General features: G+C 62.4%; 1 protein-coding gene across 1 annotated transcript in view; it reads left to right on the top strand.

Moving 5' to 3' along the window:
• Positions 1–13,268, top strand: part of LOC142477771 (uncharacterized) — a gene marked incomplete at both ends in the record, with an annotated part of 33,743 nt that extends 20,475 nt beyond the window's left edge. Inside the window, 3 exons of the mRNA XM_075582377.1 lie at positions 603–721; positions 5,920–6,119; positions 13,030–13,268. Of these exons, the coding sequence (XP_075438492.1) occupies positions 603–721; positions 5,920–6,119; positions 13,030–13,268 (558 nt within the window). The remainder of the gene's footprint in view (positions 1–602; positions 722–5,919; positions 6,120–13,029) is intronic.
• Positions 13,269–13,728: the final 460 nt, after the last annotated feature.

Consider the following 13,728-nt stretch of genomic DNA (forward strand, 5'->3'; position numbering starts at 1 on the left):
CCGCCCCCCCGTCTCATCCCGCCCCCCCTCTCGCCCCGCCCCCCCTCGCCCCGCCCCCTCTCGCCCCGCCCCCCCTCGCCTCGCCCTCTTTCCTCTCCTCTTGCCCTCTTTCCTCTCCTCTCGCCCTCTTTCCTCTCCTCTCGCCCTCTTTCCTCTCCTCTCGCCCTCTTTCCTCTCCTCTCGCCCTCTTTCCTCTCCTCTCGCCCTCTTTCCTCTCCTCTCGCCCTCTTTCCTCTCCTCTCGCCCTCTTTCCTCTCCTCTCGCCCTCTTTCCTCTCCTCTCGCCCTCTTTCCTCTCCTTTCGCCCTCTTTCCTCTCCTCTCGCCCTCTTTCCTCTCCTCTCGCCCTCTTTCCTCTCCTTTCGCCCTCTTTCCTCTCCTCTCTTTCTCTTTCCTCTCCTCTCCTCTCCTCTCTCTCTCTCTCTTTCCTCTCCTTTCCTCTCTCTCTCTTTCCTCTCCTCTCTCTCTCTTTCCTGTCCTCTCTCCTCTCTCTCCTCTCTCTCCTCTCTCTCCTCTCTCTCTCTCTTCTCTCCCCTCTCTCTCCTCTCTCCCCTCTCTCTCCTCTCTCCCCTGTCTCTCATGCCCCCTCCTCCTCTCTCCTCAGGCCAGCTGAAACAGTTATCCATCCTGAAGGTTGATCAGAACCGCCTGCTGCAGCTCACAGAATCTATCGGGGACTGTGAGAACCTGAGCGAGGTCATACTCACCGAGAACCTGCTGACGGTAACCCACCTCCTGCAGTGTCCCCCTCTCCTGTGTGTGTGTGTGTGAGAACCTGAGCGAGGTCATACTCACCGAGAACCTGCTGACGGTAACCCACCTCCTGCAGTGTCCCCCTCTCCTGTGTGTGTGTGTGAGAACCTGAGCGAGGTCATACTCACCGAGAACCTGCTGACGGTAACCCACCTCCTGCAGTGTCCCCCTCTCCTGTGTGTGTGTGTGTGTGTGAGAACCTGAGCGAGGTCATACTCACCGAGAACCTGCTGACGGTAACCCACCTCCTGCAGTGTCCCCCTCTCCTGTGTGTGTGTGTGTGAGAGAACCTGCTGACGGTAACCCACCTCCTGCAGTGTCCCCCTCTCCTTTGTGTGTGTGAGAACCTGAGCGAGGTCATACTCACCGAGAACCTGCTGACGGTAACCCACCTCCTGCAGTGTCCCCCTCTCCTGTGTGTGTGTGTGAGAACCTGAGCGAGGTCATACTCACCGAGAACCTGCTGACGGTAACCCACCTCCTGCAGTGTCCCCCTCTCCTGTGTGTGTGAGAACCTGAGCGAGGTCATACTCACCGAGTACCTGCTGACGGTAACCCACCTCCTGCAGTGTCCCCCTCTCCTGTGTGTGTGTGTGAGAACCTGAGCGAGGTCATACTCACCGAGAACCTGCTGACGGTAACCCACCTCCTGCAGTGTCCCCCTCTCCTGTGTGTGTGTGAGAACCTGAGCGAGGTCATACTCACCGAGAACCTGCTGACGGTAACCCACCTCCTGCAGTGTCCCCCTCTCCTGTGTGTGTGTGTGAGAACCTGAGCGAGGTCATACTCACCGAGAACCTGCTGACGGTAACCCACCTCCTGCAGTGTCCCCCTCTCCTGTGTGTGTGTGAGAACCTGAGCGAGGTCATCCTCACCGAGAACCTGCTGACGGTAACCCACCTCCTGCAGTGTCCCCCTCTCCTGTGTGTGTGTGTGAGAACCTGAGCGAGGTCATACTCACCGAGAACCTGCTGACGGTAACCCACCTCCTGCAGTGTCCCCCTCTCCTGTGTGTGTGTGTGTGTGAGAACCTGAGCGAGGTCATACTCACCGAGAACCTGCTGACGGTAACCCACCTCCTGCAGTGTCCCCCTCTCCTGTGTGTGTGTGAGAACCTGAGCGAGGTCATACTCACCGAGAACCTGCTGACGGTAACCCACCTCCTGCAGTGTCCCCCTCTCCTGTGTGTGTGTGAGAACCTGAGCGAGGTCATACTCACCGAGAACCTGCTGACGGTAACCCACCTCCTGCAGTGTCCCCCTCTCCTGTGTGTGTGTGTGTGAACCTGAGCGAGGTCATACTCACCGAGAACCTGCTGACGGTAACCCACCTCCTGCAGTGTCCCCCTCTCCTGTGTGTGTGTGTGAGAACCTGAGCGAGGTCATCCTCACCGAGAACCTGCTGACGGTAACCCACCTCCTGCAGTGTCCCCCTCTCCTGTGTGTGTGTGTGAGAGCCTGAGCGAGGTCATACTCACCGAGAACCTGCTGACGGTAACCCACCTCCTGCAGTGTCCCCCTCTCCTGTGTGTGTGTGTGTGAGAACCTGAGCGAGGTCATACTCACCGAGAACCTGCTGACGGTAACCCACCTCCTGCAGTGTCCCCCTCTCCTCTGTGTGTGAGAACCTGAGCGAGGTCATACTCACCGAGAACCTGCTGACGGTAACCCACCTCCTGCAGTGTCCCCCTCTCCTGTGTGTGTGTGAGAACCTGAGCGAGGTCATCCTCACCGAGAACCTGCTGACGGTAACCCACCTCCTGCAGTGTCCCCCTCTCCTGTGTGTGTGTGTGAGAACCTGAGCGAGGTCATACTCACCGAGAACCTGCTGACGGTAACCCACCTCCTGCAGTGTCCCCCTCTCCTGTGTGTGTGTGAGAGAACCTGAGCGAGGTCATACTCACCGAGAACCTGCTGACGGTAACCCACCTCCTGCAGTGTCCCCCTCTCCTGTGTGTGTGTGTGAGAACCTGAGCGAGGTCATACTCACCGAGAACCTGCTGACGGTAACCCACCTCCTGCAGTGTCCCCCTCTCCTGTGTGTGTGAGAACCTGAGCGAGGTCATACTCACCGAGAACCTGCTGACGGTAACCCACCTCCTGCAGTGTCCCCCTCTCCTGTGTGTGTGTGTGAGAACCTGAGCAAGGTCATACTCACCGAGAACCTGCTGACGGTAACCCACCTCCTGCAGTGTCCCCCTCTCCTGTGTGTGTGTGTGAGAACCTGAGCGAGGTCATCCTCACCGAGAACCTGCTGACGGTAACCCACCTCCTGCAGTGTCCCCCTCTCCTGTGTGTGTGTGTGTGTGTGTGTGAGAACCTGAGCGAGGTCATACTCACCGAGAACCTGCTGACGGTAACCCACCTCCTGCAGTGTCCCCCTCTCCTGTGTGTGTTTGAGAACCTGAGCGAGGTCATACTCACCGAGAACCTGCTGACGGTAACCCACCTCCTGCAGTGTCCCCCTCTCCTGTGTGTGTGTGTGAGAACCTGAGCGAGGTCATACTCACCGAGAACCTGCTGACGGTAACCCACCTCCTGCAGTGTCCCCCTCTCCTGTGTGTGTGAGAACCTGAGCGAGGTCATACTCACCGAGAACCTGCTGACGGTAACCCACCTCCTGCAGTGTCCCCCTCTCCTGTGTGTGTGTGTGAGAACCTGAGCGAGGTCATACTCACCGAGAACCTGCTGACGGTAACCCACCTCCTGCAGTGTCCCCCTCTCCTGTGTGTGAGAGAACCTGAGCGAGGTCATACTCACCGAGAACCTGCTGACGGTAACCCACCTCCTGCAGTGTCCCCCTCTCCTGTGTGTGTGTGTGAGAGAACCTGAGCGAGGTCATACTCACCGAGAACCTGCTGACGGTAACCCACCTCCTGCAGTGTCCCCCTCTCCTGTGTGTGTGTGTGTGAGAACCTGAGCGAGGTCATACTCACCGAGAACCTGCTGACGGTAACCCACCTCCTGCAGTGTCTGTGACTGTCCGGGTTGCCACCTTCTACTGAAGGCCAAGTTGGAGGGGAATTTTTTTTCCCCCTTACATGGTGCTGCGGTGTGGTGGCGCCTCCCGGCATCCTGCTGCAAATCCCCCTCCCGGCATCCTGCTGCAACTCCCCCTCCCGGCATCCTGCTGCAACTCCCCCTCCGGCATCCTGCTGCAACTCCCCCTCCCGGCATCCTGCTGCAACTCCCCCTCCCGGCATCCTGCTGCAACTCCCCCTCCCGGCGTCCTGCTGCAACTCCCCCTCCCGGCGTCCTGCTGCAACTCCCCCTCCCGGCATCCTGCTGCAACTCCCCCTCCCGGCATCCTGCTGCAACTCCCCCTCCCGGCATCCTGCTGCAACTCCCCCTCCCGGCATCCTGCTGCAACTCCCCCTCCCGGCATCCTGCTGCAACTCCCCCTCCCGGCGTCCTGCTGCAACTCCCCCTCCCGGCGTCCTGCTGCAACTCCCCCTCCCGGCGTCCTGCTGCAACTCCCCCTCCCGGCGTCCTGCTGCAACTCCCCCTCCCGGCGTCCTGCTGCAACTCCCCCCTCCCGGCGTCCTGCTGCAACTCCCCCTCCCGGCGTCCTGCTGCAACTCCCCCTCCCGGCGTCCTGCTGCAACTCCCCCTCCCGGCGTCCTGCTGCAACTCCCCCTCCCGGCGTCCTGCTGCAACTCCCCCTCCCGGCGTCCTGCTGCAACTCCCCCTCCCGGCGTCCTGCTGCAACTCCCCCTCCCGGCGTCCTGCTGCAACTCCCCCTCCCGGCGTCCTGCTGCAACTCCCCCTCCCGGCGTCCTGCTGCAACTCCCCCTCCCGGCGTCCTGCTGCAACTCCGCCCTCCCGGCATCCTGCTGCAACTCCCCCTCCCCGGCATCCTGCTGCAACTCCCCCTCCCGGCATCCTGCTGCAACTCCCGCTCCCGGCATCCTGCTGCAACTACCGCTCCCGGCATCCTGCTGCAACTCCCCTCCCGGCGATCCTGCTGCAACTCCCCGCTCCCGGCATCCTGCTGCAACTCCCCCTCCCGGCATCCTGCTGCAACTCCCGCTCCCGGCATCCTGCTGCAACTCCCGCTCCCGGCATCCTGCTGCAACTCCCCCTCCCGGCGTCCTGCTGCAACTCCCGCTCCCGGCATCCTGCTGCAACTCCCGCTCCCGGCATCCTGCTGCAACTCCCGCTCCCGGCATCCTGCTGCAACTCCCCCCTCCCGGCGTCCTGCTGCAACTCCCCCTCCCGGCGTCCTGCTGCAACTCCCCCTCCGGCATCCTGCTGCAACTCCCCTCCCGGCATCCTGCTGCAACTCCCCCTCCCGGCATCCTGCTGCAACTCCCCCTCCCGGCATCCTGCTGCAACTCCCCCTCCCGGCATCCTGCTGCAACTCCCCCTCCCGGCATCCTGCTGCAACTCCCCCTCCGGCATCCTGCTGCAACTCCCCCTCCCGGCATCCTGCTGCAACTCCCCCTCCGCATCCTGCTGCAACTCCCCCTCCAACTGCAGTGAACCTCTCCTCCCCTCTCTCCCTCTCCTCTCCTCCCCTCCCCTCTCTCCCTCTCCTCCCCTCTCCCCCTCTCTCCCCCCCTCCCCTCCTTTCCCCCCTCTCCCCCTCTCTCCTCCTCTCCCTATCCCCCTTCCCTCTCCCTCCTCCCCCCTCTCCCCCCTATCTCCCGCCCTCTCCCGCCCTCTCCCCCCTCGCCCCCTCTCCCCCTTCTCCCCCTTCTTCCCCTTCTCCCCCCCTCTTCCCCCCTCTTCCCCCCTCTTCCCCCTCTCTCCCCCTCTCTCTACCCCTCTCCTCCGCTCGCCCCCTCTCCTCCGCTCGCCCCCTCTCCTCCGCTCGCCCCTTATCCTCCGCTCGCCCCCTCTCCTCCGCTCGCCCCCTCTCCTCCGCTCGCCCCCTCTCCTCCACTCGCCCCCTCTCCTCCGCTCGCCCCCTCTCCTCACCATTTTATTACACTCCTTGCCACTCTCCTCTTCGTTTCCTTCTCACCCCTCCCCCTCCTCCTCTCCTCGTCTCCCTCCCCTCTCCTCGTCTCCCTCCCCTCTCCTCGTCTCCCTCTCCTCTCCTCGTCTCCCTCTCCCCTCCTCTCCCCCGTCTTCCTCTCACCACCTCCTGTCCCCCTTTTTATCAGTCTCCTTGCCCCTGATCTCCCCCTCTCACCCCCCTCTGTCTCTCCTCCTTGTCCCCCCCAGACCCTGCCCAAGTCCATGGGGAACCTCACCAAGTTGACGAATGTGAACGTGGATCGGAACCGGCTGGTGTCGCTGCCCAGCGAGATGGGCGGCTGCGCCAGTCTGAACGTGCTGTCGCTGCGGGATAACCAGCTGAGCGCCCTGCCGCCCGAGCTCGCCAACGCCACCGAGCTACATGTGCTGGACGTGGCGGGGAACAGGTACCGTGCTGACACTCACCAATTGCCCTCCCTGCCCTCCTCTTCCCTCCTATGTGCTCCTCTCCTCATACATCCTCCTCTCTTACCTGCCCTTATCCCAAATCACACCTCCCCCCCCCCCCACCACCTTCTCTACAGGTTGAACATATATCCCAATATTAATTAAATTATTAATCTTCCCCCCCCATCCTCCCGCCTCTATCTCCCCCCCCCATCCTCCCGCCTCTATCTCTCCCCCTCCGCCTCTATCTCCCCCCCTCCGCCTCTCTCCCCCCCCTCCGCCTCTCTCCCCCCCTCCGCCTCTCTCCCCCCCTCCGCCTCCATCTCCACCCCTCCGCCTCTACCTCCCCCCCTCCGCCTCTATCTCCCCCCCCTCCGCCTCTATATCCCCCCCCTCCGCCTCTATCTCCCCCCCATCCGCCTCTATCTCCCCCCCTCCGCCTCTATCTCCCCCCCCATCCTCCCGCCTCTATCTCTCCCCCTCCCGCCTCTATCTCTCCCCCTCCGCCTCTATCTCTCCCCCTCCGCCTCTATCTCTTCCCCTCCGCCTCTATCTCTCCCCCTCCGCCTCTATCTCCCCCCCTCCGCCTCTATCTCTCCCCCCCATCCTCCCGCCTCTATCTCTCCCCCTCCCGCCTCTATCTCCCCCCCTCCGCCTCTATCTCCCCCCCCTCCGCCTCTATCTCCCCCCCTCCGCCTCTATCTCCCCCCCTCTGCCTCTATCTCCCCCCCTCCGCCTCTATCTCCCCCCCTCCGCCTCTATCTCCCCCCCTCCGCCTCTATCTCCCCCCCTCCGCCTCTATCTCCCCCCCTCCGCCTCTATCTCCCCCCCTCCGCCTCTATCTCCCCCCCTCCGCCTCTATCTCCCCCATCTCCTCCTCCTCTATCTCTTCCCCATCCCCTCCTCCTCTATCTCTCCCCATCTCCTCCTCCTCTATCTCTCCCATCTCCTCCTCCTCTATCTCTCCCCCATCTCCTCCTCCTCTATTTCTCCCCCCCCCTCCTCCTCTATTTCTCCCCCCCTCCTCCTCTATCTCCCCCCCTCCGCCTCTATCTCCCCCCCCGTCCGCCTCTATCCCCCCCCCGCCTCTATCCCCCCCCCCCGCCTCTATCCCCCCCCTCCGCCTCTATCCGCCCCCTCCGCCTCTATCCCCCCCCCTTCCGCCTCTATCCCCCCCTTCCGCCTCTATCCCCCCCCTTCCGCCTCTCTCTCCCCCCCCTCCGCCTCTATCTCCCCCTCCTCCGCCTCTATCTCCCCCTCCTCCGCCTCTATCTCCCCCCCTCCGCCTCTATCTCCCCCCCTCCGCCTCTATCTCCCCCCCTCCGCCTCTATCTCCCCCCCCTCCGCCTCTATCTCCCCCCCCCTCCGCCTCTATCTCCCCCCCCTTCGCCTCTATCTCCCCCCTCCCTCCGCCTCTATCTCCCCCTCCCTCCGCCTCTATCTCCCCCCTCCCTCTGCCTCTATCTCCCTCCCTCCGCCTCTATTTCCCTCCCCTCCGCCTCCTCTATCTCTCCCCCCCTCCTCCTCTATCTCTATCTCTCCCCCCTTCCGCCTCCTCTATCTCTCCCCCCTCTGCCTCCTCTATCTCTCCCCCCTTCCGCCTCCTCTATCTCTCCCCCCTCCGCCTCCTCTATTTCTCCCCCCATCTCCTCCTCTATTTCTCCACCCTCCTCCTCCTCTATCTCTCCCCCCCTCCTCCTCCTCTATCTCTCCCCCCATCCTCCTCCTCTATCTCTCCCCCCATCCTCCTCCTCTATCTCTCCCCCTCCTCCTCCTCTATTTCTCCCCCCTCCTCCTCTATTTCTCCCCATCTCCTCCTCCTCTATTTCTCCCCCCCTCCTCCTCTATTTCTCCCCATCTCCTCCCCATCTCCTCCTCCTCTATCTCTCCCCCATCTCCTCCTCCTCTATTTCTCCCCCCCTCCTCCTCCTCTATCTCTCCCCCCTCCTCCTCTATCTCTCCCCCTCCTCCTCTATTTCTCCCCCCCTCCTCCTCCTCTATCTCTCCCCCTCCTCCTCCTCTATCTCTCCCCCTCCTCCTCCTCTATCTCTCCCCCTCCTCCGCCTCTATCTCCCCCCCTCCTCCTCCTCTATTTCTCCCCCCCTCCTCCTCCTCTATTTCTCCCCCCCCCCTCCTCCTCTATCTCTCCCCCATCTCCTCCACCTCCTCCTCCTCTGTCTCTCCCCCGTCTCCTCCTCCTCTGTCTCTGCCCCGTCTCCTCCTCCTCTATCTCTCCCCCGTCTCCTCCTCTATCTCTCCCCCATCTCCTCCTCCTCTATCTCTCCCCCATCTCCTCCTCCTCTCTCTCCCCCATCTCCTCCTCCTCTCTCTCCCCCATCTCCTCCTCTATCTCTCCCCCATCTCCTCCTCTGTCTCTCCCCCATCTCCTCCTCCGCTGTTTCTCCCCCATCTCCTCCTCCTCTGTCTCTCCCCCTCCTCCTCTATTTCTCCCCCTCCTCCTCCTCCTCTATTTCTCCCCCCCTCCTCCTCCTCTATTTCTCCCCCCCCTCCTCCTCCTCTATTTCTCCCCCCCATCTCCTCCTCTATTTCTCCCCCCCATCTCCTCTATCTCTCCCCCCTCATCCTCTATCTCTCCCCCCTCGTCCTCTATCTCTCCCCCCTCCTCCTCTATTTCTCCCCCCTCCTCCTCTATCTCTCCCCCCCTCCTCTATCTCTCCCCCCTCCTCTATCTCTCCCCCCTCCTCCTCTATTTCTCCCCCCCCTCCTCCTCTATTTCTCCCCCCCTCCTCCTCTATTTCTCCCCCCCCTCCTCCTCTATTCTCCCCCCCCCCCTCCTCTATTTCTCCCCCCCCCATCTCCTCTATTTCTCCCCCCCCCATCTCCTCTATTTCTCCCCCCCCTTCCTCCTCTATTTCTCCCCCCTCCTCCTCCTCTATCTCTCCCCATCTCCTCCTCCTCTATTTCTCCCTCCCCTCCTCCTCCTCTATCTCTCCCCCATCTCCTCCTCCTCTATTTCTCCCCCCTCCTCCTCCTCCAACTCTCCCCCCCTCCTCCTCCTCCATCTCTCCCCCATCTCCTCCTCTATCTCTCCCCCATCTCCTCCACCTCCTCCTCCTCTGTCTCTCCCCCATCTCCTCCTCCTCTGTCTCTCCCCCTCCTCCTCTATTTCTCCCCCCCTCCTCCTCCTCTATTTCTCCCCCCCTCCTCCTCCTCTATTTCTCCCCCCCTCCTCCTCCTCTATTTCTCCCCCCCTCCTCCTCCTCTATTTCTCCCCCCTCCTCCTCCTCTATTTCTCCCCCCCTCCTCCTCCTCTATTTCTCCCCCCCTCCTCCTCTATCTCTCCCCCCTCCTCCTCTATCTCTCCCCCCTCCTCCTCTATCTCTCCCCCCCCTCCTCTATTTCTCCCCCCCTCCTCTATCTCTCCCCCCCTCCTCTATCTCTCCCCCCCTCCTCTATCTCTCCCCCCTCCTCTATCTCTCCCCCCTCCTCCTCTATTTCTCCCCCCCTCCTCTATTTCTCCCCCCCCCTCCTCCTCTATTTCTCCCCCCCATCCTCCTCTATCTCTCCCCCCCCTCCTCCTCCTCTATCTCTCCCCCCTCCTCCTCCTCTATCTCTCCCCCCCTCCTCCTCTATCTCTCCCCCCTCCTCCTCTATTTCTCCCCCCTCTCCTCCTCCTCTATCTCTCCCCCGTCTCCTCCTCCTCTATCTCTCCCCCGTCTCCTCCTCCTCTATCTCTCCCCCATCTCCTCCACCTCCTCCTCCTCTATCTCTCCCCCATCTCCTCTATCTCTCCCCCGTCTCCTCCTCCTCTGTCTCTCCCCCGTCTCCTCCTCCTCTATCCCCCCCCCCCCTCCGCCTCCTCCTCTGTCTCTCCCCCATCTCCTCCTCCTCTGTCTCTCCCCATCTCCTCCTCCTCTGTCTCTCCCCCTCCTCCTCCTCTGTCTCCCCCCCTCCTCCTCTATTTCTCCCCCCTCCTCCTCCTCTATTTCTCCCCCCTCCTCCTCCTCTATTTCTCCCCCCCTCCTCCTCCTCTATTCTCCCCCCCTCCTCCTCCTCTATTTCTCCCCCCCTCCTCCTCCTCTAACCCTCCCCCTCCTCTATCTCTCCCCCCTCCTCCTCCTCTATCTCTCCCCCCCTCCTCCTCCTCCATCTCTCCCCCCCTCCTCCTCCTCCATCTCTCCCCCATCTCCTCCTCCTCTATCTCTCCCCCATCTCCTCCACCTCCTCCTCCTCTGTCTCTCCCCCATCTCCTCCTCCTCTGTCTCTCCCCCTCCTCCTCTGTCTCTCCCCCATCTCCTCCTCCTCTGTCTCTCCCCCTCCTCCTCTATTTCTCCCCCCCTCCTCCTCCTCTATTTCTCCCCCCCTCCTCCTCCTGTATTTCTCCCCCCCTCCTCCTCCTCTATTTCTCCCCCCCTCCTCCTCTATTTCTCCCCCCTCCTCCTCTATCTCTCCCCCCTCCTCCTCTATCTCTCCCCCTCCTCCTCTATCTCTCCCCCTCTTCCTCTATTTCTCCCCTCCCCTCCTCTATCTCTCCCCCCTCCTCCTCTATTTCTCCCCCCCCTCCTCCTCTATTTCTCCCCCCCTCCTCCTCCTCTATTTCTCCCCCCCCTCCTCCTCCTCTATCTCTCCCCCCCCTCCTCCTCCTCTATCTCTCCCCCCCTCCTCCTCCTCTATCTCTCCCCCCCTCCTCCTCCTCTATCTCTCCCCCCCTCCTCCTCCTCTATTTCTCCCCCCCATCTCCTCTATCTCTCCCCCCCTCCTCCTCCTCCTCTATCTCTCCCCCGTCTCCTCCTCCTCTATCTCTCCCCCGTCTCCTCCTCCTCTATCTCTCCCCCATCTCCTCCACCTCCTCCTCCTCCTCCTCCTCTATCTCTCCCCCATCTCCTCTATCTCTCCCCCGTCTCCTCCTCCTCTGTCTCTCCCCGTCTCCTCCTCCTCTGTCTCCCCCCCCTCCGCCTCCTCCTCTGTCTCTCCCCATCTCCTCCTCCTCTGTCTCTCCCCCATCTCCTCCTCCTCTGTCTCTCCCCCATCTCCTCCTCCTCTGTCTCTCCCCCTCCTCCTCCTCTGTCTCCCCCCCTCCTCCTCTATTTCTCCCCCCTCCTCCTCCTCTATTTCTCCCCCTCCTCCTCCTCTATTTCTCCCCCCCTCCTCCTCTATTTCTCCCCCCCTCCTCCTCTATTTCTCCCCCCCTCCTCCTCCTCTAACCCTCCCCCTCCTCTATCTCTCCCCCCCCTCCTCCTCCTCTATCTCTCCCCCCCCTCCTCCTCCTCTATCTCTCCCCCCCCTCCTCCTCTATCTCTCCCCCCCTCCTCCTCCTCTATCTCTCCACCCTCCTCCTCCTCTATCTCTCCCCCCTCCTCCTCCTCTATCTCTCCCCCATCTCCTCCTCCTCCTCTATTTCTCCCCCCCTCCTCCACTCTCCCCCATCTCCTCCTCCTCTATCTCTCCCCCATCTCCTCCACCTCCTCCTCCTCTGTCTCTCCCCCATCTTCTCCTCCTCTGTCTCTCCCCCTCCTACTCTGTCTCTCCCCCCCTCCTCCTCTATTTCTCCCCCCCTCCTCCTCCTCTATTTCTCCCCCCCTCCTCCTCTATTTCTCCCCCCCTCCTCCTCCTCTATCTCTCCCCCCCATCTCCTCTATCTCTCCCCCCTCCTCCTCTCTCTCCCCCCTCCTCCTCTCTCTCCCCCCTCCTCCTCTATCTCCCCCCCCTCCGCCTCCTCCTCTGTCTCTCCCATCTCCTCCTCTGTCTCTCCCCATCTCCTCCTCCTCTGTCTCTCCCCCATCTCCTCCTCCTCTGTCTCTCCCCCTCCTCCTCCTCCTCTGTCTCTCCCCCTCCTCCTCCTCTGTCTCTCCCCCCTCCTCCTTTATTTCTCCCCCCTCCTCCTCCTCTATTTCTCCCCCCCTCATCCTCTATTCTCCCCCCTCCTCTTCCTCTATTTCTCCCCCCCTCCTTTTCCTCTATTTCTCCCCCCTCCTCTTCCTCTCTCTCCCCCCCTCCTCCTTCATCTCTCCCCCCCTCCTCCTCTATTTCTCCCCCTCCTCCTCCTCTATATCTCCCCCCCTCCTCCTCTATCTCTCCCCCCCTCCTCCTCCTCTATCTCTCCCCCCCTCCTCCCCCTCTATCTCTCCCCCCCTCCTCCTCCTCTATCTCTCCCCCCCCTCCTCCTCCTCTATCTCTCCCCCCCCTCCTCCTCCTCTATCTCTCCCCCCTCCTCCTCTATCTCTCCCCCCCTCCTCCTCCTCTATCTCTCCCCCCTCCTCCTCCTCTATCTCTCCCCCCCTCCTCCTCCTCCTCTATCTCTCCCCCCTCCTCCTCCTCTATCTCTCCCTCCCCCTCCTCCTCTATCTCTCCCCCCTCCTCCTCTATCTCTCCCCCCTCCTCCTCTATCTCTCCCCCCCCTCCTCCTCTATCTCTCCCCCCTCCTCCTCCTCTATCTCTCCCCCCTCCTCCTCCTCTATCTCTCCCCCCTCCTCCTCCTCTATCTCTCCCCCTCCTCCTCCTCTATCTCTCCCCCCCTCCTCCTCCTCTATCTCTTCCCCCTCCTCCTCCTCTATCTCCCCCTTCTCCTCCTCTATCTCTTCCCACCTCCTCCTCCTCTATCTCTCCCCCATCTCCTCCTCCTCTATCTCTCCCCCATCTCCTCCTCCTCTATCTCTCCCCCATCTCCTCCACCTCCATCTCCTCCACCTCTTCCTCCTCTATCTCTCCCCCATCTCCTCTATCTCTCCCCTCCTCCTCCTCTATTTCTCTCCCCCCCTCCGCCTCTATCTCCCCCCCCCCCTCCGCCTCCTCCTCTTTCTCTCCCCCTCTTCCTCTATATCACCCCCATCTCCTCCTCCTCCTCTCCCCCTCTATCTCCCCCCCCTCCGCCTCCTCCTCTCCCCCATCTCCTCCTCCTCTATCTCCCAACTCTGTATCCCCCCCTGTGTGCTCCCCCCCCCCCCCCAGGCTGCTGAACCTCCCCTTTGCGCTGACGAACCTGAGCCTGAAGGCTTTGTGGTTGGCAGAAAACCAGTCGCAGCCGATGCTCAAGTTCCAGACGGAGGACGATGAGAAGACGGGATCTAAAGTACTGACCTGTTACCTCCTGCCCCAGCAGCCATCCCCCAGCCTGGGTAATACTCACACCCCCTCCTCCTCCCCCAGCCTGGGTAATACTCACACCCCCTCCTCCTCCCCCAGCCTGGGTAATACTCACACCCCCTCCTCCTCCCCCAGCCTGGGTAATACTCACACCCCCTCCTCCTCCCCCAGCCTGGGTAATACTCACACCCCCTCCTCCCCCAGCCTGGGTAATACTCACACCCCCTCCTCCTCCCCCAGCCTGGGTAATACTCACACCCCCTCCTCCTCCCCCAGCCTGGGTAATACTCACACCCCCTCCTCCTCCCCCAGCCTGGGTAATACTCACACCCCCTCCTCCCCCAGCCTGGGTAATACTCACACCCCCCCCCTCCTCCCCCAGCCTGGGTAATACTCACACCCCCCTCCTCCCCCAGCCTGGGTAATACTCACACCCCCTCCTCCTCCCCCAGCCTGGGTAATACTCACACCCCCTCCTCCTCCCCCAGCCTGGGTAATACTCACACCCCCTCCTCCTCCCCCAGCCTGGGTAATACTCACACCCCCTCCTCCTCCTCCCCAGCC

This window comes from Ascaphus truei, unplaced genomic scaffold (genome assembly GCF_040206685.1).
Source record: "Ascaphus truei isolate aAscTru1 unplaced genomic scaffold, aAscTru1.hap1 HAP1_SCAFFOLD_2314, whole genome shotgun sequence".
NCBI lineage: Eukaryota > Metazoa > Chordata > Amphibia > Anura > Ascaphidae > Ascaphus > Ascaphus truei.